Source organism: Hyperoodon ampullatus (assembly GCF_949752795.1).
Source record: "Hyperoodon ampullatus genome assembly, chromosome: 15".
Lineage (NCBI taxonomy): Eukaryota > Metazoa > Chordata > Mammalia > Artiodactyla > Ziphiidae > Hyperoodon > Hyperoodon ampullatus.
In genome coordinates this window covers 20,601,760-20,627,650 of record NC_136928.1, presented here as the reverse complement: position 1 = coordinate 20,627,650, position 25,891 = coordinate 20,601,760, and the positions used below count along the sequence as shown (strand labels likewise).

At 44.9% G+C, this 25,891-nt stretch overlaps 1 protein-coding gene across 1 annotated transcript in view; it reads right to left on the bottom strand.

Annotated features, from left to right (window-relative positions):
* The window catches only part of SLC9A4 (solute carrier family 9 member A4), a gene marked incomplete at both ends in the record, with an annotated part of 51,777 nt that extends 28,852 nt beyond the window's left edge, over positions 1 to 22,925 (bottom strand). The window contains 2 exons of the mRNA XM_079720952.1: positions 17,154 to 17,617; positions 22,670 to 22,925. Of these exons, the coding sequence (XP_079577078.1) occupies positions 17,154 to 17,617; positions 22,670 to 22,925 (720 nt within the window). The remainder of the gene's footprint in view (positions 1 to 17,153; positions 17,618 to 22,669) is intronic.
* Positions 22,926 to 25,891: the final 2,966 nt, after the last annotated feature.

Genomic DNA, 25,891 nt, shown 5'->3' with positions numbered 1-25,891 from the left:
TTGTGTCTAGTTAAATAATACACCACAAAAATTACATAACAAGGGCTTCCCTGGTGGCGCAGTGGTTGAGAGTCCGCCTGCCCATGCAGGCGACATGGGTTTGTGCCCCAGTCCGTGAGGATCCCACATGCCGCGGAGCGGCTGGGCCCGTGAGCCCTGGCCGCTGAGCCTGCGCGTCCGGAGCCTGTGCTCCACAATGGGAGAGGCCACGGCAGTGAGAGGCCCGCGTACAGTAAAAAAAAAAAAAAAAAAGGATGGGGTGTAGTTGCTGGGCGCAGCGCTCTATGAATACCAGTTAGAAGAAGGTGGTTGATAGTGCTCAGTTCCTCAGTGTGTTGATGCCATTTTGCCTATTTGTTCTATCATTTTCTAAATGAAAAGTATTAAAACTCTTGCTGTGATTGTGGAATTGTCATTTCCTTCCTTTAAATTTGTCCATTTTTACTTCATGGCCCTACTACTGCGTGCACACACATGCATAACTGTTAGGTGTTCTTGATGAATTGACATTTTTCTGTCATTATGAAACATCCCTCTTTATCTTTGTAAAGTTTTCTACCTTTGCGTTTATTTTAATTGACATTAATATAACCACACCAGCATTCTAATGCCTGGTCTACCATATGTCTGGTATAGTTTTGCATCCATTTATTTTCAGCTTATCTGCCTCTTTATAGTTGTGTTTTCTGCAAATAGGATGTACTTGGGTCTTGCTTTATAATCAATTCTGATAATCTCTGACCTTTAATTGGAGTGTTTAGTCTACTAAGATTTAGTATAATTATTGTCATGCTTGGATTTAGATCTACCATTTTATTACCTGTTTTCTCTTTTCCTCCTCTGGTTTTGTTCTTTTCCTGAATTCATTTTGATTATTTGAATACTTTTTAGAATTCTTTTATAATTTTATTATTGGCCATACCTCTTTGCATTATGTTCACTGGCACTCTACAATATAACATTCTTAACTTTTTACAGTACGCTCTGGGTTAACATTATACCACTTCACATAAATAAAGAAAACTTATAACCATGTAGGTTCATTAAACGTACTGACTTTTAACTATCCTTAAGAACTGGAGTGAAAAAGCTCTTCACAATATTAAATCTCCTGGATTTCTTTGACACTGAAAGCTGATAGCTTAATGATAACTGATTGCATACTTTTGGCTACCAATCCCCCTAGACTTGATAACCAAAGTCCCCACCATGCTCATGGCTCCTTGTAAGGGTAACATCTATGACAAAGCATCTGAGGAGGAGGAGCCTTGTGTGGCTACAGTACTTTCAACCAGAGACCTCTCATTCAAGAACAGGAGTCGACAGAGCCTTGAGGAATGTGTTCATAGACTAGGGACCATGAAGTAGCTTGAGGTGAAACCCTCTGTTCAGTTATGAGCTGTAGCAACCATGTCTTCGGAGAAGTATAGAGATAATGGACCAGGTGTGGCTGAACAGAGAAGTCTAATGAGGCAGATTAAGAGATTATGAGAGGCCATAAGGAGGGATGGGTTATGAGCACCAAAAAACTGTGAATAATAAAAACTAAGGAGTAGGGGACAGATGATGGAGGAGATTATGTGGAAGCTACTTGGAGAGGGAAGAGAAATGCAAAGATCTACAAAAATGCAGCAGAGTCTGAGCAAGTGGCCAAGTTGCATCTATGGAGGGGCTCTGGAGTAAGAATATGATAGTTATTAGCACTGTTCACCCAGTATTTCTTTTCCTTCAAGGCATCTGATAGGACTGCATGTCCAGCCTCTACCATGTGACTCTGCCTGGCCAAATTTTGTGTTTAAATGAGTTTTGAGCAGAAGCAATATGTCCTTTACGGGATTGGGCATTTGTTTGCCGAGGTGGGGCTTTCCATGAATCTCCTCTCCTTCCCTCTGGCACAGAGACCGGCAGTGCTCAATACAATGGCTGCTCTATAAGCCCAGATCCTGAAGAATAGAATGGAATGGAATGGAATGGAATAGAATAGAATAGAATAGAATAGAATAGAATAGAATAGAAGATAGAGGGCTCTGTTGGCCAATAGAAGACAAGAAGTGTAAGTAAGAAATATACCTTTGTTGCTGTAGGCCACTGAGGTTTGGAGGGATGTTTATTACCAGAACATAACCTGGTCCATCCTGACTGTAAGATAAGACCTGAAATCACTAAAACCAGCTAGGTTCTAGTTACAGCCTTTGTGAGACCCCTCGTAAAGCACTTCCTATTCCTGGGTTACTGCGGTGTCTTCTATGGGCTGAACTATGTCCCTCAAAATTCATATGTTGAAGTCTTGGGCTTCCCTGGTGGCTCAGTGGTTAAGAATCCACCTGTCAATGCAGGGGACACGGGTTCAAGCCCTGATCATGCAGCGGAGCAACTAAGCCCATGCGCCACAAATACTGAGCCTGCTCACCACAACTACTGAAGCCCGTGCCCCTAGAGCCCGTGCTTCACAACAAGAGAAGCCACTGCAGTGAGAAGCCAGCACACTGCAACGAAGAGTAGCCCCTGATCGCCGCGACTAGAGAAAGCCCACGTGCAGCAACGAAGACCCAACGTCGTCAAAAATAAATAAATAAAATAAATAAATTTTAGAAAATTCATAAAGTCTTAATTGCAGAATGTTACTGGATTTGGAAATAGTGTCTGTAAAGAGGTGATTAAGTTAAAATGAGGTCTTAAGGGTGGGGCCATTAATCCAATAGGACTGGTGTCTTTATAAGGAAAAGGAAGAGACACCAGGAGTGCACACAGAGCAAAGGCCATTGTGAGGACACAGCAAGTGATTGGCCACAAGCCAGGAAGAAAGGCTCCAGCCTCCAGAGCTGTGAGAAAATACATTTCTGTTGTTGAAGACACCCAGCTTGTGGCATCTTGTTATGGCAGCCTTAGTGGACTAATAGAAGATCTATGTCTTCCTGATTGTCTTGTGTATCTTTTTAATTAATCCTTATTGCTTGAGCTTGCCATAAACCCAGTTCCTTAAAAAAAAAGCCTAACTAAGTACTGACTCTACACATGTAAAAAAGCATTGGTGTATGCGTATGGCTGATTCGCTTTGTTCTGCCACAGAAATTAACACAGTATTGTGAAGCAATTACACTCCAATAAAGATCTATTAAAAAAAAACATTGTAAGTTCAGAGTCACAGCACAGTACAGCAGAAATGATCTTCACTGTACATCAGATGCTAGAAAGGTACAGAGAATAACACACACACACACACACACACACACACACACACACATTGTATTCATCAACCTGACACAGGAAATTAAATAATGAATCCCGTTAATTTTCCATTTTGTATGAAAGGGCACTGGCACGTTAAGTTGTCATAGAGCAGTTCCTTGGCAACCACTTTCTTTGACTATTAAAAGAAATTAACTAAGAAATAAGAAACCCAGCAGTTACCTAGCAGTCTCCAGAATGACAGAGCCAGAAAAAGACAAATAGCATATGATATTGCTTATATTTGGAATCTAAAAAAAATGATACAAATGAACTTATTTACCAAACAGAAACAGACCCACAGACATAGAAAACAAAGTTATGGTTACCAAAGGGGGAAGGGGGGGTGGAGAGAAAAATCAGAAGTTTGGGATTAACATATACACACTACTATGTATAACATAGATAACCGACAGGGACTTACTTTATAGCAGGAAGCTATACTCAACATTTTGTATATGGGAAAAGAATCTGGAAAAAAATATATATAACTGAATCACTGCTGTACACCTGAAACTACACAACATTGTTAATCAACTATACTTCAATTAAAAAAAAAGAAAAGCTGGCCTTCCCTGGTGGTGCAGTGGTTGAGAGTCCACCTGCCGATGCAGGGGACACGGGTTCGTGTCCCGGTCCGGGAAGATCCCGCATGCCGCGGAGCGCCTGGGCCCGTGAGCCATGGCCGCTGAGCCTGCGCGTCCGGAGCCTGTGCTCCGCAACGGGAGAGGCCACAGCAGTGAGAGGCCCGCATACCGCAGAAAAAAAAAAAAAAAAGCTAAAAAAAAGAGACAGAAGGGAAGAAGTTTTTATACTTCACTCCTTAAAGGAAGGGAAAAAAGATCTGAAACTCAGGACAGGAGATTAAACATGGGATCTCCCGACTCTCTCAGGACTGACATCCTCGATCATTAGCTGCTTATAATTTCAGAAAGGCCACAACTTACCCTTCCCCCTCCCCATATCCTCAAGTCCATTCTCAAGTAGGTCTGTGTCTTTATTCCCGTTTTACCCCTAGGTTCTTCATGACATTTTTTTGTTTCTTTGACCGCCTGGAGGGGTGGGATGGGGAGGGTGGGAGGGAGGGAGATGTATGAGGGAAGGGATGTGGGAACAGATATATATGTACGACTGATTCACTTTGTTATAAAGCAGAAACTAATAAAAAAATAAAAATAAAAATAAAAAAATAAAAAAAAAAGAAAGGCCAGGAAGATGACCTAAGCGGAGGTCAGAAAATTTAACAAAGAGAAGTAAGCGGTAGCATTTTATTGATTTAGGACGCAGCAAAGATGCTTCTTTAAGGAAATTCTTTTCCATTTAAAAAGTCTGAACATTCTTCTCAGCCTGAAGAACAACAGGGTAGAGGATGGGCCATATTTCATAGCCGCTGTTCCCACCTACCTGCCCATGGCTCCTACATACGTATCTCCCTCCAATCTTTCCCCCAGGCTCCAGACTTCTATCTCTAAAACTACGTAAACTTTCTTTTCAGTGGCCTGCAGGTAAATGACACTTAGCAGTTCAGAGCTAACAGCAATCACACACCCACACCCACCCCTGTTCCTCAGCCATGATCTCTTCAAGGAACCACCCAGCCTGGCCCCCCTGAGGCTGTGCAATCTTCCCCTCCTATCACCTCCATGCCAACGTGAAGCAAACGCCCAGAGGACTGACTTTCACCATCTGGTGCTAGTACACCTGCAGGACAGGAAAAGGCATTTTAAGGCCGTTTAACCTCCAGACCTTTTAAACTATAAAAGCAAACATCAGTTGTGACCAGTAGATGTCAGTTCACTGAAGACCAGCTCAGTGATTTGCTGCTTCTGAGAGGATCAGTCTGGCACAGTGGAAATGTTACCGAGTCCAAGTTTGCTCTGCTGGGTGCACGACAGGCTAATAAACTGGAGACGAGGTGCTGGGCAGACCGAGAAGATGGCAGACTAGTGTCTCAAAATAACCATCTTTTCGGGGTTTGGATGCCAGTTTCTTTTATAGCACAGAGAGGGGGAGGAGATGAGGAGGTAAAGTAAATAAGGCCCTAAGATTTGCAAATATCCCCTGGAATGGCCAGCCTCGGGGAGGGGATGTGTTCATTTCTTCTTTCTTGCAGCCATTCGCAGGTGGACAGGGTCTGGATGCTTCCCTGAACAAACGCACTTTGGTTTAACCTTCAGGCAGAGGGGCAGGGTTCCCCGAGGCAGGCCATTGTGTATAAACAGTATCCTTTTAGGCAACAAAAGCAGCAGAAAGCAAAGATTAAAGTAAAAGAAACAGAGCCAACATGGAGTCAGATGTGGCTCTTCCCTGTTACAGAAAGAGCAGTTTCTGAGAAAAAGTACTGCTCAGTAATTTTTTTTCATGAATGAATGAATGACGAATAAATAAATGAAAGATTCAAACTCAAGGGAACTCTGTCTCAAACAAACAGGACTAAACTTTGAAATAAAGTAGCTGGATTTCGTGAGCTCTCCGTTTTCTCCCGTGCTGCTAGTATAACGCTCACTTACGTGATCCCAGGTGAGCAGGAGGGAACTGGGGCAAACCACAGCCTGGGGACACAACCAATGGGTCTGTCTCTGACCCATCACCTGGGTGTGATGTGACAGGGCCGGGCCCGCAGGACAGGTTCTGCCAGAGACCGTTCAGTTTTACATAATCATTGAGGAAGCCACGGGGGAACAGACTAGCTGCTCACCACCTCTTCCAAACGGCCAGCTCGTGGCACTGCTCACATGACCCTGAGCAGATTTTTTTTTCCACACCAAAGCCCGACACACGTGACACACCCTTGAGAACGCATGCAGGCGTGCTCTTTGGGGCGGAAGAGTCTCTTGAAAACCACTGAACTAGGAAACTCTCTTGGCTGTCTGGAGTCCCCGGCTTAGAGTTTGCTTTTCTCCCGAGAAGTGTTTCTTTTCCAAATCCATGTCCATAGCTGCTCAACCCTACCTCCTGACAAAGGAAGGACGACGTGGTAACCAGCGGGGATCCGTTCTTCTTGCTGCCCTTGTGAACTGGAGTTAGTTCTAACCACCCTCCAGGGGCTCACAGCGCAGGCTGCTGGAAAACCTACTTGTACCCCTCAGACTTCAATTAGTCTGTTTCTTCAACCACAAGACAATGAACCAAACCAGTGTTTCTGAAACAGATTTGAGGACTTCCAATGACCTACGGTTGAAGTGTCCCTCTGCAACCCTGCACTGCCTGAGCGCGTCTCTGAATTATTTATACGGGCCCAAGGAGCAGATCTTTCAGGCTTCTGGTTAACAGGAGCGCACAGCTGGAAACCCCAGGCACGGGGAGGTAAAGGTGTGTCCCAGCTGGGAAAGCTTAGGAGTCAAATTTGGCTTCTCTGTTGGTGAACACCTGACCCCCCGCACGTCCTTGTTTGCTGGGGCCAACCCTGGGCTGCCCTCTGCCCGTCATTTCTTCCAGTCCCTCCCACTGCCCAACCTGGTCCAAGCGCCAACCCAAGCTATTGTGTGTGTTGCATCACACACACACACACACACACACACACACCCCCACCGCGGGCTCCACAGCCAGTACCGTAACTGATGACCCATGGCAGCTGTGATCTGGGGAGAAACTCACCAGGCAGACCTCCAGCGGCTTTGATGAGAGTCGGGCCAGAAGGAAGATGCCTGGGCCCTGGGCCGGGTGGGTGCTTCCCTGTTGCTGCTAGGAGGGTGGTGCGCCTAGTGTCCATCTGGGGTTGAGGCCTGATCCCCATTTCCAGGCCGACAGACACCAACCAGATGGTCCATCTTGCGTGGAACCTCCCCTCGAACCCGGGAAGGGCAACGGGACTCTGATTCCTCACTTACTAGGTGTCGGCGTCTGTGTGTCTGATTTCAGAGTCTCCACAAAAACATCCTCTGGGGGCTTCCCTGGTGGCGCAGTGGTTGGAAGTCCGCCTGCCGATGCAGGGGACACGGGTTCGTGCCCCGGTCTGGGAGATCCCACATGCCGCGGAGCGGCTGGGCCCGTGAGCCATGGCCGCTGAGCCTGCGCGTCCGGAGCCTGTGCCCCGCGGCGGGAGAGGCCACGGCGGTGGGAGGCCCGCGTACCGCAAAAAAAAAACCCGAAACACCCTCTGGGGTCAGACTAAACATTCCCATTTTACACATGAGGAAGCGGAGGCACAAAAGGATGGAATCACTTGCTCAAGATCACACTCGTTGAGTTCACGCCTCCCTTGTATATACCCACATTCTTGGCCAGAGGACACTGTCTACTTGTAAAGGTATCTGCAGCCTCTCTCCTTTCCTAGGAACCTGCAAAAAATGAAGGTAAATAAGGAGATAAAAAGAGGACAAGAAAAACCTTGCCCAACACTCCCCCAGAGAGAGAGTCTGTTCAGGCCTGTGTGCAGCGCTTCTCACAGAAAAGCTGAGACCGCCAAGTCCAGACAGATGGGGCATGGCTTAGGCTGTAAGGAAGGCTCTGTGGCTCTCAGGCACTCATGGAGGTGGACTTCTATAAATAACACACCGACCCTGACACAGGCTCCAACGTGTGTGCTTCTTTCTCACACCATCAAGCAGTTAACTCAATTGGACACCATCTACTTAGAGACGGGGTCGGATCCCACAGGTTGAGGGCTCAGCCCCCCAGGACAGCCTACCCCCCACCCTGCTTCAGATGCCCATCACAGGTCCGGGCTGTCACCTGGGCTTCTAACCCACCAGCCATAGTTGAGAGGTTCCAACAACCCCACCTTGGGTTTGATTAATTTGCTAGAATGGCTCACAGAACTCAGAGAAACATTTTACTCACTAGATGACCGGTTTACTACAAAAGGATCAAATGATACGGCTTATATGTGGAATCTAGAAAAAAGGGTACCAATGAACTTATCTACAAAACAGAAGTAGAGTTACAGAGATGTAGAAAACAAATTTATGGTTACCAGGAGTTAAGGAGCGGAAGGATATATTGGGAGATTGGGATTGACATACACACTCCTGTATATAAGATAGACAACGAATAAGGACCTCCTGTATAGCACAGAGAACTCTACTCAATACTCTGTAATGACCTATCTGTACGTGTATAACTGATTCACTTTGCTGTACACCTGAAACTAACACAACATTGTAAATCAACTGTACTCCAATAAAACATTTTTTTTTTAATTAAGAAAAAAGAAGGAACTGCCAGGTGGGAGAGATGCTTAGGACAAGTTATGGGTCAAGGACAAGTTCTGGGGCAGGGGTGGAGAGCTTCCATGCCCTCTCCAGGAGCTCCACCCTCCCCGAATCTCCACCAACCTGGAAATTCTCCAAACCCAATCCTCTAGAGTTTTTATGGAGGCCTCATTACTTGCACTTGGTTGATTAAATCACTGGCCATGGGTCACTGAATTCAATCTCCAGCTCCTTTCCTGGAGGTGGGGATTTCGGGTGGTTTAGGGAGGGAGACTGAAAGCTCCAACCCCCTAATCACAAAATCCATTCCACTGGCAACCAGCCCCCTTCCTTAGGTTACTTAGGGGCTTTCCAAAATTCGCCTCATTAGCATAACAAAAGGCAGCTCTCTTCACTTAAGAAATTTCAAGGTTTTAATGAGCTCTGTGCCCTGAATGGGGACAAAGACCAAATATATAAATCATAATATTAGAAACACTTTGTACTGAACCCTGTGCCAGGCACTGTTTTAAATGCTTACCTGTATCAACTCACTTTAACCCTCCAACAACCTGATCTCCAGTTTACAGAAAGGAAACTGAGGGCCCAGAGAGGTTAAGTCACTCATCTGAAGTCACACAGTTTACTAGTACAGGAGCCAGGACTAGAACCAAGGCATTTGGCCTCACTGTCCATGTTCTTGGGCACAATTTACTGCCTCTTGAATGGGATGTTCCTGGAGCTAGGACTTCTTTGAGGTAGGAAAATATAAACCAGGGAGAATCCTGGAGGAAAATTCACCCTCAAATGAATGTTTTTAAAAATCTTTCCCGGATTAGACGCAGCTTCCTCTGGCAAGCTGTTCCCTGCCATCTAGCTTGGTTTGAACTCGCCATGGCATCCTCACACCGGCGGGTCCACGACTGTCCCCCACCACTGAGTGATGGGCAGAGGCTCTCAGCTCATCTTCGCACGCACAGTGCCCAGGACAGCACCCAGGACAGCGTCCACGGACGGGGCTCCACGAAGGTGCGGCAAGGAAGGACACTTCTCTCCCTGCGTGTGCCTACCCGTGGTTGCATCCCACCTCTAGGCTTTAGTCTCAGGGAGCAATTCCAAAGTTCCATGATGGGAGCTGGTCAGAGGGAGAGCCCCCTGGTTTGCTCGTAGCTTCCCTGACAAATCCCAATTCAAACGGAGCATCACTCTTGGGAATTAGAGGAGGAGGGCTGTGGTCACCGCACAGCCTTTCCTAGTCTGCATCACTCCTTCCATCATTCAATTATCCTCTCTGTAGGCAGCATCAGCATCTGTGATGCTCAGAGCTACCTGCTGGGTCCTACGATGATGGCGGGAGGCCTTAGGAGAAAAATCATGAGGGTCGACAAGGAACTAGTCAGCAAAGCTGGGCTGATAAAGGGATGCAAAGAGGAGATGAGAAGAGGTCAAAGGAATTCTAGAATAAGCGATCAGGAAATTCAGGCTCTGATGCCAGCAATAAGAATGCATAATAAATAGAGGGGCAAATTGAATGAAAGGTAGAAGGTCAATGCTAAGAAACTGTTGTTACTGATTGTGGGCTGGGAAAAGCAGTGGAGGACAACTTTTCACTCTATCTTTTGGATATTGGGCCGCATAGAATAAATTATATTCAATAAATGACTTCTCTGACAGTCTGTGGGTTTATAATAAAAATAACAATGAAGAAACTTAAGCACCTGGAGATCTGGTAATTCACCTGAGAGGCTCAAAGGACCAAGAACGGCCAGTACAGACAAGTGGGCACAGACACGCCAACTGAAAATTGTTGCTCACCAGTGGGTTCTACAAGGAGGAAACCAACGGCCTCTGAAGTCGCTGACCTCAAACACCCCCTGCAAGGAGTTCAGGGCAGAGATCAGGAATGAGGCTCTCTGTGTCCCAGGTAGATAGTTTCAGGAGAAGATTTTATGAGCCCAATTTCTTGCATCTTCTCATATCTAGAAAAGCACTAAAATCATTAACGGTGACATCTGCTCTTCATGACTAGCGAAGTGACACACTTCTGCCAAAGTGTGTGCTTTGACTCCACGAACCCCCTTCACCAATAGCACATATTTAAGACCTCCCCTCTGACCTCTTTGGAGCAGTTCGTCCAAGCTCTCTGATAGGCTATCTCCCAGGCTATGGTCTACATTTTGCCCCAAACCACTTAACTCAAGACTTTCACGTTGTGCAATTTTTTTCAGTTGACAGACATCTGGGGTCAGGGGGGTCCTCTGCTCTGAAGCACTGTTTTAGATCAAGCGGGCTCCTTCACAAAATGGGGACAGCAATCCCACCACAGTAGGTTGCTATAAAGCTCTAAGAAGAAAGAGTAGATAAAATACCTGCCAGTGTGACTAGTCCAAGGGTCCTGCTCAGAAACTTTATTGCAGCTCTCCCTCTACCACTCTCTCGCCCACCTTATGCCTAGAGAGTGGACTACAGTGGCAGCAGGACGCGAAATGAAGACACCACCAGAGGAAGGAGGAAAAGAAAGCGGTGGGGAGAGAGGGAGGTGGGTGAAGAACCGGCATGAAGTAGGAGTTGGGAGCAGAGATGCTCTGGAACCAGGCTGCCTGGGTTCCAACCTCAGGGGGGCATGCCGGCACCTCCCAGGTGAGGTGGAGGAGGGGACATGGGGCAAGATGATAGAAACCGTGGTGGCATCACCTTGCTGCTTATTCAGCAAATTGATGCAGGAAAACCAGGGAGGAATACAAATATAAGAACAATCTGCCTATGATACATGAAGCAGTGTTGTGTTTAAAACCAAATGCTTGGGCTTCCCTGGTGGCGCAGTGGTTGAGAGTCCGCCTGCCGATGCAAGGGACACGGGTTCGTGCCCCGGTCCGGGAGGATCCCACATGCCGCCGAGCGGCTGGGCCTGTGAGCCATGGCCGCTGAGCCTGTGCGTCCGGAGCCTGTGCTCCGCAACGGGAGAGGCCACAGCAGTGAGAGGCCCGTGTACCGCAAAAAATAATAATAATAAAAATAAATAATAGCCAGCATGCCTGGAGTTCTCACTGTATGATGAACGCTCACTATACTAATAGCTTAATGGGAATTTTCCAGTGACCCTACGAGCTAAGTAATACCATCACCCCAATTTTACAGAAATAGACACGGAGATGACCAGAATCTTTCCCGGAGCCACATACTGGACTTGGCCAAACAAGCCAGTTCTGTTTTGGAGAAAGAGCACTGGATTTCCTACCAACTGGACATGAGCCCAATCTCCTCACAGGTAACTTGTTGGTTCTCTCCTGTTCCTCGCAGCTCCATGAGTTGAAAATTCAAAAGGTAAGAATAAAAGAAAAGAGATTGGGAAGAGACAGACCTGGGCACCCATGTCCGCTCTGTCATGGCCAGGCAGGATGCCCTTGTGCAATTTATTGTACTCCCTTGGCCTTATTTTCTTCATCTGTGAAATGGGACTATTAATTCAGCCTCACAGTACAATCTAAGGATTTAATAAAATAATAAATGTACAAGTGACCCCATACAGGGCCTGGGTATAGTGGCTGCATCTGTCTTACTGCTATGATGCTGGCCATGAGATTTCAACTGGGGATACTAGTTATTCTTTGAAAGCTACTGGGGTTTTGTCTCTTCTCCCTTTGCCCATCATTAAGGAAGTTCTCATGATTGGAGTCATAACCTAAAATATTCAGCGAGAGGGAGAAATAAGTGGACAAGAGACCTGGAGGGTCAGGTTCATTGTTCTTTCGATGGTTGCATCTCCTCTGGAGCATCTCCTGTTTAGTGAGAGGCAGCTCTTTTCGTGGGATAAGGATCTGCAAAGTTGTCACATGTAACCCACTAATCACAGGTCTCTCTCTGGATGACTCAGACTTTCTGCTGAAAGAGCCCGCCTGTGATGGCTGCCCTCGGGAAGGCTCCCTCCTCAATGAAAGGGTGAGTCCAAGGCCCTTGGCTCAAAAGACAACTGCACTGCATTAAATACCAGTTACTCTCAAACTGCTTTCTAAATCCGGCCCCGAGCTTCTCCAGTTTCACGCAGGGATGCAGAAGTGCCCCAGCACACACTTAATATCACTGTGCTGTGGGTGACCCCAGAGTGACCCCAGGGTGACCCCGAGTGACGTGTGGGCACCTCCATCCCCACCCCGGAGCCAGCACCGCAGCAGCTTCACCACGTGGAGGTCACAGCAGTGCCCTCAAGCAGATACTCTGGTCAGCTGAAAATTACAATTTTATTTGGAAACAGTCATTTCCAAAAAAAAGTCCAAGTGGAAACAATTAAACTTTGGGAAAGTCAAACAAACGCAGTTAGCAAAGAAACCCCAGGCCGTGATTGGCTCTAGATGTAAAGTCTAGGGAAAACTCAGGCTGAAGTGAGTCTCAAGTTCAGAAGCAGCACCACAGGGGGAACAGAGCCACATGTTTTCGTGGGTCGTTAACAAAGACTATGTCTAGGCAGCAACGTTTGTAGGTTGTATCAAGAAAGAGCTTGGTCTGTGAAAATTAAGTGAGGTGATATTGTCATTGCTAAATTTCTCTAACGATTTAGGAAGGGAAAGTTGGATAATTATCTCAGAATGGGCTGCCAGGAGGTGGCCTTGATGTTGACCCAGATGAGCACCCTCAAGGGCATTGCTTTCGTGGGGTTACAGTCAGCAAGGGACCCCAAAGAACTTGGATATGAGTAAAATGAGATGCTCTCTGGATAAACTGTGAAACGGAGGCATCGTGGCTCAGAGGGGTGCCTTAGGAGGTGGAACTGGTTCCCAGCCAAGGGGACTTATTCCACTGTAACAAAACCCAAAGTAAGAAAGCACCTGAAGGGAGAATGGGTGGAGGCACATCTAGCCCAGACCTTTCCCAGACATAGCATCGTTTTAGATCAAGATATATCAGCTCTTTCCACCTAAAGGCCATGAACAAGTAGTTCCCAAACATCAGCCATCTTCTGAGGTGCTGGTTAAAAATACAGATTCCCAGGCTCTGTTCCCAGAGAGTGGGGGTCAGTGGTCCTGGGTTGAGGTTTGACCATCTGAGTGCTCACCAAGCCCACCTGGGGGATTCTGAGGCACGTGGCTTGAGGGCCACACACTGAGAAATGAGATACGTAAATGGGATGGCAGGCTGGAGTCCAGGCTCCCCTGGCAACCGGCAGACACCTTGGCTTTCTGAGATGCTTGCCCAGCAGGGAAGAACAGGCAGGTCTGATGAGTCTAGTATCTCGCTCAATAGTTAGAGATTCTCATTATGAATAAATAACCTGGCTTCTGTCTTCAAGTGTGGGTCTCCTCCACTTGGTGAATCCACCCCGGATATCTTGGATTATTTTCAAATGCTTTTTCCCCCAGTACTATCCATTTTGGCATAAAGTCCTCATGATAAAATATTGTGTGCCACGATGAACAGCAAGGTCCTACTATTGATATATAGCACAAGGAATGATACTCAACATCCTGGGATAAACCATAATGGAAAAGAATTTTAAAAACAATGTATATATGTGTATTACTAGGTCACTTTGCTGTACAGCAGAAATGAACACAACGTAAGTCAACTGTACTTCAATAAAATAAATAAATTAAAATTTAAAAAAGAAAAAATAAAGAAAATTATGAATAACATCACTAAAAAATTGTGTGCCAGGTGAATTAAATAATTAATTGTAAAAGGGAAAAAAATTAAAAAACAAAACAAAACGTGTGTGCATGTTCTTTGGTTAGGCACAGTCTCGGAAAGCAAAATGTGAAACCCAGGGCAATAAAAGAATATGTTAGTAGGTTTGACTACATACATATTTTAAACTTTTACAGATAGAAGATACATGACTTAAAAAAATTTAAGTGACAGAATGGGAGAAAATATTTGCTTTTTATGTAACATTCAAGTTTATATAATTTAAAGTTTATCTAAAGCTTAAAGTTTAGATAATTTAATGAGTTTCTACAAATCAATTAAAAAAGAAAAAAAACAGCAACTGGTCTCAAAGAAGCATTGACAAGAAGTGATATTTGCATACAATAATTGGGACATACTGATAAAAAATTTCTCATTGTTTATAGGAAATTCAAATTTAACTGGTAACGTGTATTTTTTTTTAAGTCTGGCAACCATGAAAGGACATGAACTTCCAATTCATAGCGTAAGAAACGCTAATGATCCACCATCTTTGAAAAGATGCTTAATATCATCATGCAGATTATAGCAAACATGTGTCATCCTTTTTTGCTCATTAGATGGGAAAACATTAAGAAAGCAATGCCCCTTGTTGACAATGATACAAGGAAATATGCACTTAATACACCGTGTATGGAAATGCAAGCCCATAAAGATTTCTGGAAAATCTTGGCAGCTGTATACATAAAAACTAAAATTAAGGTTTAATATATTTGCTAAAATGAGAAGGGTCCTGAATGGCTCTACTGCAAGCTCCCCCTGCAATCTGACCCCACGGTAAGGTCCCGTAGCCCAATAACCCTCCTTATCAAGGGACCAGGCACAGTACTTGTATATCCATGTGTACTGGGGATCACTTCCCTGACAGCCCGTGGAATTACTCAGAAGACTTTGATGGGCTTCCCTGGTGGCGCAGTGGTTAAGAATCTGCCTGCCAATGCAGGGGACACGCGTTTGAGCCCTGGTCTGGGAAGATTCCACATGCCGCTGAGCAACTAAGCACGTGTGCCACAACTACTGAGCCTGCGCTCTAGAGCCCACAGGCTACAACTACTGAGCCTGCGTGCCACAACTACTGAGGCCCATGTGCCTAGAGCCCGTGCTCCGCAACAAGAGAAGCCACCACAGTGAGAAGCCCACGCACCGCAACGAAGAGTAACCCCGGCTCACCGCAACTAGAGAAAGCCTGCGTGCAGCAACAAAGACCCAACGCAGCCAAAAATAAATAAATAAAAAATTTAAAAAGGGATTAAAAAAAAGACTTTGAAAAATAATAGATACATATATATACATAACTGAATCACTTTGCTGTACCTCTGAAACTAATACAACATTGTTAATCAACTATGCTCCAATATAAAATAAACATTTACAAAAAATGAGAGCAGGGGACCTCATCTCATTCATTATCATTGCCACCCAAGCAGTTAGCACTGTGCCCAGAACACAATAGGTACCAAATGAAAGTTTGTTAAATAAAAAAATAATAAGTCAATCACATCATCCCCTAGGAACCAGGAGGTACCCCATCCTTCTACTAGTTCCTCCCACAGTCCCTGAGGGCTCACTCTGTTCCCCAGGGCAGCACCCATGTGGCCCGGCATGGTGCGCGGTGGCCCCCTACTCTGGGCTGTGAGTATAGGTGACGCACACACTTGTCATTAGTCTCATCTGTTTAGCGTTGGTGTCACTCCATAACCTTCTGGTGGGAATCCCTCCTTCATCATTTGAATGAAGAGGAGGCGATTATAGCAGCATCTCTCAAATTTTTAAGTATACCTACTTTTTAACCCAGAAATTTCACTTCCAAGAATATATCCTATAAAAAGACTCACAGGGCCCGTGAGCCATGGCCGCTGAGCCTGCGCATCCGGAGCCTGTGCTCCGCAGCGGGAGAGGCCACATCAGTGAGAGGCCCACGTATAGCAAAAAAAAAAAAAAAAACTCACAAGTGCGAAAAGAGATGCATGCAGAAACAAGAATACTTATCGCAACACTGTTTTTTAAAGTGAAAAATTGACAACCACCTGAATATTCACCCATCAAGAACTGGTTAAATAAATCTTTATAAACATAATCTATGAAATACTCTGCAACAGTGGAAAAGAGCTAGAAAGAAGTCCAAGATTTGGTACGTCTAAGCAGTACATATGATTTAATGCCACCCACTTTATGTAGAATGATGTATCAATACATCTATATCTGCGTACGTATATGCATGTGTCCATGATAAAAATGGGGAGGGAAACGCAAACTGCATCCAAGGGGGAGGGAAGAGGGTCAGGCGGAGGCTTTTGTGTTTTATGCTGTATGATTTTGTACTATTTAAGTCTTTTACACTGAAAATGCATTCTAGTATTACTTATGTGGTGTGATATAAATGTAAGAATAAGAAAAGTACATAAAAATTTATATAAAATCACATAGACTAACTCCTGGTGAAGGTTTGCAGTAACGTAAGGAACTGGGCAATGCAGCAGCCAATCTGGAATATTTCAGCACCTCTAGCCAAAGTCATCCCTGGGCCTTAATGCTCTGCGCTGATGTGGCCTGTAAACCCTTCTCGGCCTCTCTCTGGAAGGACTCCTAAGCAAAGCTGCTCCGTCACGTTCTCCAGGGGAGTCACGCAACTGAGACTGATATACACGCCAATGCATTTGTGCAAATCCTCTGTCATCTCTCTCCCTACCCCTACCTTTTATTTAACTTCATCATCTAAAACAGAGCTTAAAAAAAAGCATCTAAAGGGAAGGAGGGTGAGGTCCCGTGACTGAGAGAAAATAAAAGCACAAGTACTGCTTGTCCTAATGAGAAAACCCAGAAGAGCCTTAAACCCAGAAGAGCCTTTAGCCACGGTTTCTGCTTGCTCAGTGAAACACCGAATTCACTAAAGAATCATACTTCCTCTCTCCTGCTTCTCCTTTAAAGAAGCCAGTGGATGACAAGCAGCGTAGTGAGCGAGCGCGGGCACCGTGCAGATCCCAAGGGCAGTGGCCAGACCTGGGGCCACACTGCCCTGGCCCACCTCTGTCCTGCTGAGGCCCAGGCCTGCCTGGCCTTCTCCACCCCCCAGGACCCTCATCTCCCTGGGGACGGTGGGGGGGCGCATCTCACCACGCTGATGCCGTCGTTGAGGAGGGCCTCCCCGAAGATCATCATATACAGCTGCTCATTCACCCGCGCCTCTTCGAACACGGCCAGCACGGCCACGGGGTCCACGGCCGAGATCAGGCTCCCGAACAGCAGGTTCTGAAGCAGGTTGACGTCACTCAGGCCAAAGGCCTGGACCTGGCAGATGAGGTAGAGCGAGAGGCCAATGCCAAAGGCATTGAGCAGGGCCCCCAGCCCTGCCCACCACAGGATGGATCCGATGTTCTCAAAGAAGGGCCGGGTGGGCATGAAGTAGCCGCCCTCCAGGACGATGGGCGGGAGGAGGTACAGGAAGTAGATGCTCGAATCCATGACCGGAGGCGATTTGTGGTCAGTTCCGAAGATGATGGCGCCCACCAGGGCCCCGACGAGGATGAGCAGGCAGCTCTCAGGCATGAGGCCCGGCAGCCGGTGGTAGACGTGGAAGCCTGCGGAGAGCAGAGAACCACGTTTAGACGTTGGCAAGTAACCCGGCTCTGGCCCCCAGGACACCAGGGGAGGGGTGTGCAGGAGGTCTTTCAAAGCCACGCAGATGGCAGCATCTCCGGGCCCAGCCTCAGCACCCATCTGTAGCAGGAGCTGCAAGTGTGGCTGCGGCTTGATGTGAGGAAGTGCTTCCCATGCTCAGTGCAGGTTCCAGCATCTTCTCAGCCAGCCGTGCCCTCCTGTTTTCCCCATCCTGAGGGATCTGAGTGGTGGAACTCTTCTGCTCTCATGCAAAACCCACCTTTGAAGCTCCTGCAAGAGTCTGTCACAGTGACCTAAACCCCAGTTCCTTCCAAATTTACCTCATCTCACTTCCTTCTCCACCACAAACAAATGAATAAAAATGAAAAGTCTTTATTTTGTTTCCTTTACTTAACCAATGACATTGCTACCCAGTCAGCCATCTGAGAGGAAATCAAGTCGCATTCTTATGGGGACCCCGTCACCTTTGCCCCTTCGTGCAATTGGCAACCTATTTCATCAGTTACGTCTCCCACTGGCTGCCCCGGAAGTCCGTCTCCTCCTGTACACTCCTGCAGCCACTACCTTCACTGAGGACCGCCCCACTTCTCATCCTACTTACTGCGGTGTCTTCCTGATCTCCTCCCTCTCCCTCCCCCTCCTGGTCTATTCCACATCCTGCTGCCACATGACTATTCTACACCATGTTATCTGATTGTTCAATTCCCCACCTAAGACTCTGAAGGCACACAAAGCGTCTCATGGAATTTAAACTGAGAGTATTTGTTAAGCATCCCTGTGACAAGAACAACCCACTGTAAGTCCTGTGAGGTGGAGGACCAAACATGTTTTCTACAATTCCAACTACTGATGAAATTTTAGAAACATTCTTAACAAATAAGAAGATAAAGCCAATATAATGTATAAGTATACAGAGAAGGGTATATTGAATATATCAACAAATATGACAAGAGATCCAGGCACAGCAGGCCACCTGGGGCTCTCCCCGAGTCCGTATCCCACACACCCTGCACTGTCTTCATGCAACCTACATTATAGCCAAGCTCACGCCTTTTCATCCTGGAGGCCTCCTTTCTTGTCTTTACATATTATTATTGTTGCCTGCATTGTGCTTCTCTCCACCCTATTTTGGTCCTGCTCAATCCTTGAGGTTAAGCTTTTCCCAATCTCTTCCCAAGGAAATAATATGTCCTCCTTTGAATTATTGTAACATTTTATCTGTACCTGTTCAACAACGATCCTTTTCTACCATTTTTGGTCCATGACTTTTCTCCCCTACTAATCTCTAAACTCCTCAAACTCAGGCAGGATGGCACACATCTTTATATCTCCCCAAAGCGCTTAGCAAGATGTCTTGTCCATAACAGCATGTCTAATTGCTAAAAGAATCTTTCTTAAGTGTATAAATGAATGAATGAACAGGTCAGCTGTTCATCAGAGAAGCTCTTGCATGGGAAGGAGAAGTTGAACAGGTTTTGGAGAATGAGTGGGACTTACATAGTTGGACAACAGAGGGAAGGCATTTTAGGAGGGGAGAACTCCAGGAGAAAGAGGGGAGAGACAGGGATGGCCCAGCCAGATATTTTTGACATTCACTGAGGAGATTCATCTGGCCAGAGCAAATTTTAATTGGGAAGAGTACTGATTTTTTTAAAAAAATTTTATTGGAGTATAGTTGCTTTACAATGTTGTGTTAGTTTCTGCTGTACATCAAAGTGAATCCGCTATATGTATACATATATCCCCTCTTTTTTGGATTTCCTTCCCATGTAGGTCACCACAGAGCACTGAGTAGAGCTCCCTGTGCTATACAGTAGGTTCTCATTAGTTATCTATTTTATACATAATAACAATAGTGTATATATGTCAATCCCAATCTCCCAATTCCTCCCACCCACCTTTCCCCTTTGGTATCCGTAGGTTTTTTCTCTATGTCTGTGTCTCTATTTCTGTTTGGTAAATAAGCCCGTCTATACCATTTTTTTTCAGATTCCACATATATGCATTAATATATGATATTTGTTTTTCTCTTTCTGACTTACTTCACTCTGTATGACAGACTCTAGGTCCATCCGTGTCTCTACAAATGACCCGATTTCATTCCTTTTTATGGCTGTGTAATATTCCATTGCATATATGTACCACATCTTCTTTATCCATTCCTCTGTTGATGGACATTTAGGTTGTTTCCATGTCCTGGCTATTGGAAGTGTACTGATTTTGAGCCAAGCAATGGAGGGCCTGAAGTTCAAGGCTAAGGAGGTAGGCTCCCTCCCATAGGCCTTGGGGCCATGGAATGTCTCCTTAGGAAGTTTTAGGTTCAGCCATCCAAAGAACTCGTGGGTTTCCCTGACCACAGCTTTGAACTTCTCCATCCACCATCAGCAGGCAGGTTAATACAATGGAGTGTCAAGAGACATTATTCCAAACCACACAGCCCACTGGCTTCAAGACCAGCTTAAGGCCTCCTTCTAAAGTCCTGCTCTGTCCATTTCCTAATAACAGCTTCCTTCTTCTCCTCTCTCCTCCTCCTTCTTCAGTTAGTGCTTATTTAACCACACTTAGCTTTTTAAATATGTAAAGTAGGCGGAAGAGCCCATAGTGTGATTTTCTCAGGCCCCGTGTCTCCCCAGTCTGGTCCTGCTTCCAGGGATCTAGTTTCCTGAAATGGATCCAATGTCACCTTCCTGAAGCCGAGTTGCATCTACACAGTGATAGCAGGAAGAGGGTTTAACCTGTAAGCAGGGCCCTGTAAGCAGGCTACGTGAGTTTCACATTTCAAAATTCTTCTCCCCTTCCATAATGGACAATAGAGTCAGTCACTTTGAGGTTTTAGTTCCCTGGCCTGAAACTTAAAAGGCCACGAATAACAAAGTCCAGCCTGAAAGTCAAAGATGGCCCTATCAGAACACCTATTAGGCAGTACTAGATTCACCCATCTTCCCCCTTGAGGCTGGGGACCACAATCATTCCTACACCTTGCCTGGGTGCTCAATAAATGTGTCTTGATAGAATGATGGAATAAAAGAATACTAGCGATTATTAATTATATTTTGATTCAAGATTTATAATATAGAATCTAAAAAAGCGATATGGTTTCCTTAATTGTTAAAGTTTTATGTCATTATTATTATTTTTTTGCCCCAGGTAAACAAGCTACCATATATAAAGCTACAAGACTAGTACTTGGATCACAGTATATATTCAGTAAATTTGACGTTCTTTTCATGTACAATATAAAAATAATCTGAATTCTTAAAGTCCAGTAAATATGAAATTGTGCTCGAATAAGCATGATTCAACTGATAACCTACTTCAGTTATTTTCTTTTTCTAAAGTATGTTGAGTGGCATCCTCATGAAAATCAAGAACATTTAAACAGCAATTCTATGAACAATAGCATCCTTACAGGACTCTGAACTTGTAGTCTGGGCACACACAACACCTCTAAAGGACAATCTGTGTCTTATGCTAATATAAAACATATACTTTGCACCTTGAGATGTTCACTGATATAGAATAGAAGCCTCTTTCCATTAGAAAATTCTTATTTTTACCAAAAAGAGATCTCAGAAATAATTTCACAGATGAACGAACTGAGATGAAGAAAGACAGAGCTAGTCAGTGGAATCAGCTAGTTTCCTGATTCCAGACCAACTTCACCCATTACTGTGAAAAGGAAGGGAGTGGGTGGGGTCAGAATCTCTGGCATTTTGACAAAGGAAAACTCAAGATCACATAAGACCAACTTGAACGTTCTCAGTATCCACGTGGTTGCATGAAAGGTGTTAGACCCCTAGCTCTGAACTGAGAATATCATCCCTTTGGAAACCCATTTTTACTTGAGCCCTTCTCAGAAATAATGTGCAACCCTCTGTGTCATTTAGCCATTTGATAAACTGCACAAGAGTTCTTCAAACTAAGAATTTCATTCTATCTTCACATCTTATGAGCTCAAAATGAACAGCAGTTATGACGGGCACCTAATGAATATGCCAGCGCCCCCCCAACATCCATGGGCAGGGAGTTAGATGAAAAGACAGAGCCCAGCATCCTGATGCCAAGGAGTTAACTGCCTGATTTCATGGCTCACCCCATATTTCATAGCTGTTCCAGAGGAATCATATAAACAAGCACTAACATGATTCATAGGGTCTATTTCAATGAGGCAATCTTATCTACTCAAATAACAAAGTTCATAACTAAAGCAAAGGAGACATTATGCTTGACAATTAAGATATTTGTATTAGTTTCCCACTCTGGAATAAGCTGTTTCTAAGGAGACAAGGGGGTGAACTTGGAGATTAAATGGTCACAGAGTGGAAACCATCACTTTGCTCTGGGCACAAAGAACCCTAGTTAGAATTTCATCTATTAACTTGAATCCACTTTATGTCACAGAGGAAACCAGGGGTGCTCCACTGGTTCCATTCGGCTCAGGTGTAAACAAAGATTTTACTGACAGATACCATCTCTATTCCACCGTATCCCATCACTGAGTGATATGAGTTGCTTCTGGTTGCCTTGTTTCTTGCTTTCTGTCCATTTGCAAGGAGCACATGCCACTTTTAAAGAATAAACAATGTGCGTCGTTGATGAAGCCCCTGGTTCCATGGCCAAGAATGAAAGAAGCACATTTTACAGAAGAATCATTATATGGTTCCTGAAATTTCCAGTGGGCATCATTCCAAGCTCAACATACTTTACTCTGTATTTCTTAAAGCATAGAACTCGAGATTTTTATATGCCAAATAGTGTCACATGGCTGCCACCCTGAAAGGAGAGGAAATCCAAACAACAGAGAGCCCAAAAGTAGGCTCTTAAATTTCAAAACACAACCTGAAGTATTAAATGGCTTGACAAAAATCAGTTATGACTTTCCCTTGACTCAGGAATAGAATTTTTTATGTAATAGCAGCAAGAGTTAAAATCCACTTAATTCACCATCTACAAGGCATTTTATCTCATGTGGAAAACAACTCCTCAAACCAGGTAGATGTTTGGGGCCTTACCTATTTTTGCAAGGGATGCTAGGAGGATCCAGAGGGTGACCTCGTAAGGAATTTGCACATAGTCATAATCCAGTGCGAAAACAGATACCGTCTCAGCTGGCTCAGAGCTGGCAGCAGCAAACCGAACATTAAGGTCATGCTGGGCAGAGGAATTTGTGGATTCATTCAAATCAGAAGATGCTCCACCACACTTGAGGGCCACTAGCAAGAACAACCAATTCCAAGGACCGAAAGGCACAAGCATCTGAAAACCCATGCTGTGGGCTTCTCTTACTGTGTGTGCCTTTAGGTGCTGCACTTCTGAAGTGAGGAGGGTTTCCAGAGAGCGGCAGCATCTACCTGGGCAACAGGTGAAATACGCACAGTCCGTGGGTCATTCCAGGAAGAGTCCAAGCACGTCACTGAGTTCTGAGTATAGATATTTTCAAATCACCTTTAAAGTATTTGTGTTCAGGCAACTCAGCCTCTGGCCCAAATGCATCTAGTCATTCAATAGACTTGAGAAAGCCCAGGGAACTACCTGTGCGACCTTCATCCGATCGTGATTTGAAGAGCAATTTATGAAGCAAAAATACTTCTTCATTCCAAGCTGTTTCCTCACCTCACTGCACACTGGTTTCACTTTGTGAGTGAAAATTAAAAAGGGTGCCACGGTGCTCATTCCAGATGTCACTAGAGCCCTTCTAACCAGGAAGAGAATCCCTCCCTCTTCTCCAGATCCTAGGAAAGAAGCTACCTGTTCTGCACCCGGTCCTTCTCTCCTCCCCCTGCTAGCTCACTTGTTTTGAATGGCCGAGGCTGCAGGTAGCTCTTGAACTACACTTAATTATTTGCTCAGATTTGACTTTTGTAATGAAATGCTTTCCCTGAGTTCCCTGGGGGTTACACTGCTGACACCTAGTGGGCAGCCACAATACTACACCTTGACCGGTTCAAGGATGAGTGACCGTGTAATTCTCATCTAAACCAGGGCACTTCTGAAAGTACAGGAGACCTATTAATAATCATACCAGACCACAGCTGGAAACCAGAACAGTGCTGGAAAACTGTGTCATGTGGTCACTGTAAAAGAGGGAGGAGGAGGCGGCAGCATAGAATATGTCTAGATAGTAATTCAAAACACGAAGCTCTAGAGCTCCATAAACTTTACATAGTATTAAAAAAAAGAACAAGCAGAGGAACAAGCTCCATGAAATACCTCTAAAAACCAGTTTTGAGAAATTCTGTGGCACCTCCAAACTTTTCATTTGAAAGAATCGTGTTATTACGGCCTATTTGTTCAAAAGAAGCAGTATAACAGACTGTTTATGGAAGAATTTTGAGATGGATGCCATGAATCTATTCCTATTTCCTCTACATCTGGCCAGATGACTGTAGCCAAGTCACTTACCTTTCAAAGCATTCTTGTCTAAAAAGAGGGAACGGAATGATATCTATCTCATCGAGTGGCTAGGATCATTAAATGAGATAAAGCAAGTAAAGTATCTGGCATATAACTGATGCTTAATAAATGTTAGTTTTTATTATTAATTACATCTATTATTCTATCTGAGGATAAGAACTCTGTTGCAATGATGAGCAATGCTCAATAGAGAATGAGAATTATTATTCATAATCCATAGACTATCTCAACACCTATTCCATATCAAACTGCAGGGTGATTTGCATCTTTTCTCTTCATTCATATTAGCACATGTAGATGGTTCCCACTTCAGCCCCACACTCAGTGAAGATCACTGGAAAATTGAGGTGGAACATTTTGAGGAAAGCTAGCTTCTAGACATAACTTCTTAGTAAGGCAATAGAATTAAAAGCTCACATTTGGATTTTTTTCTTCTCTTTCCTTCACAGTTTGCCTCTAAAATTGACCAGATCCAGTCACTAAAACGAGACTCTCAGGTGAACCACAGATGGTGGCTATATTGGGTCAATTTTTTTTTTCAGAAAAGGCTACATGAAAAGCCTTGTGATGGACGTCTTTTTTTTTTTTTTTTTTGCGGTACACAGGCCTCTCACTGCTGTGGCCTCTCCCATTGCGGAGCACAGGCTCCGGACGTGCAGGCTCAGCGGCCATGGCTCACGGGCCCAGCCTTTCTGCGGCATGTGGGATCTTCTTGGACCGGGGCATGAACCCGCGTCCCCTGCATCGGCAGGCGGACTCTCAGCCACTGCGCCGCCAGGGAAGCCCTGGACAACTTCTTTATAATAGATATTTTATCTTTTTATTTGAATTTTATTTTATGTTTCTTCTAAAAAGAAATGAGAGAGAGAGAGCGTTTCCCATGGTGCTCTGTGGAAAGACCAAAACTAAGCACCAGGAAGCCTCTGTCCTCAGACATTAATTATCTGACTGACTTTGAGAAAGTCACTTTACCTGTTTAAGCCTCAATTTTTTCATCTCTACAATGAAGATGCTATGCCAGGTATCCTTTTCCTGCTCTAAATTTCTGAATCTTTGTGAATACATGACAACATGTTTTAATCAATTGATAGCTGATGGTGTCAGAGAAGTGATGCCAATATAGGGAGGGTAATAGAAGAAAAACTAGAATTCTGTGGCATCCTGCTATCTCCTTCCAGGATGAGGTTTTCTCGTCAACCTGGTCAACTCTTGATATCACTTCCACCCATGCAGTAGTACTTTCACACAGCTGCCTGAATGTTCTTTCTAGAGTGCCTTCTTAATCCAGGTTCCCTACAAAACAGTGTAAGACAAAGATTACATGAATTCTGTAAACCAAAGGCAGCAAGAGTAAGAGAAAAAGGGAAGCAAGGGAAAAGCACTTTCAGAATGACAGCATGAGAGCCCTAGATGCTCTCCCTAGTGGGAAAACCATCACTGGTGAGAATTGTTAAAAATTAAAAAAACCAAAAAACCAAAACAAACATTCAGTCTCTGGAAATGGTACTGAGAGCATACAGCAATTGAAGACAATCTTCTAAATATTGGTAAAACCTGCAAGAGTCTGTGTCCTGGACTGTTACCTTCTCCTACTTCCCAGCTCAGTGTGAGGAAAACTCTACTCTGGGTGGGCACAGCCAAGAGGATGGGGCTCCCTTGTAACCCCAGCTCCCTGTCCAGGGCTACAGTTTCTACCCAGAAAATCAGGCTGTCAGTATGTGACATCAACCCCCCTTCCCCGCCCCAAGCAGTGTGTTGCACAAGCTCTACTGCAGGCAAATATGACTGAGAGATCTCCTCTTCTAGAACCCCTACTCACA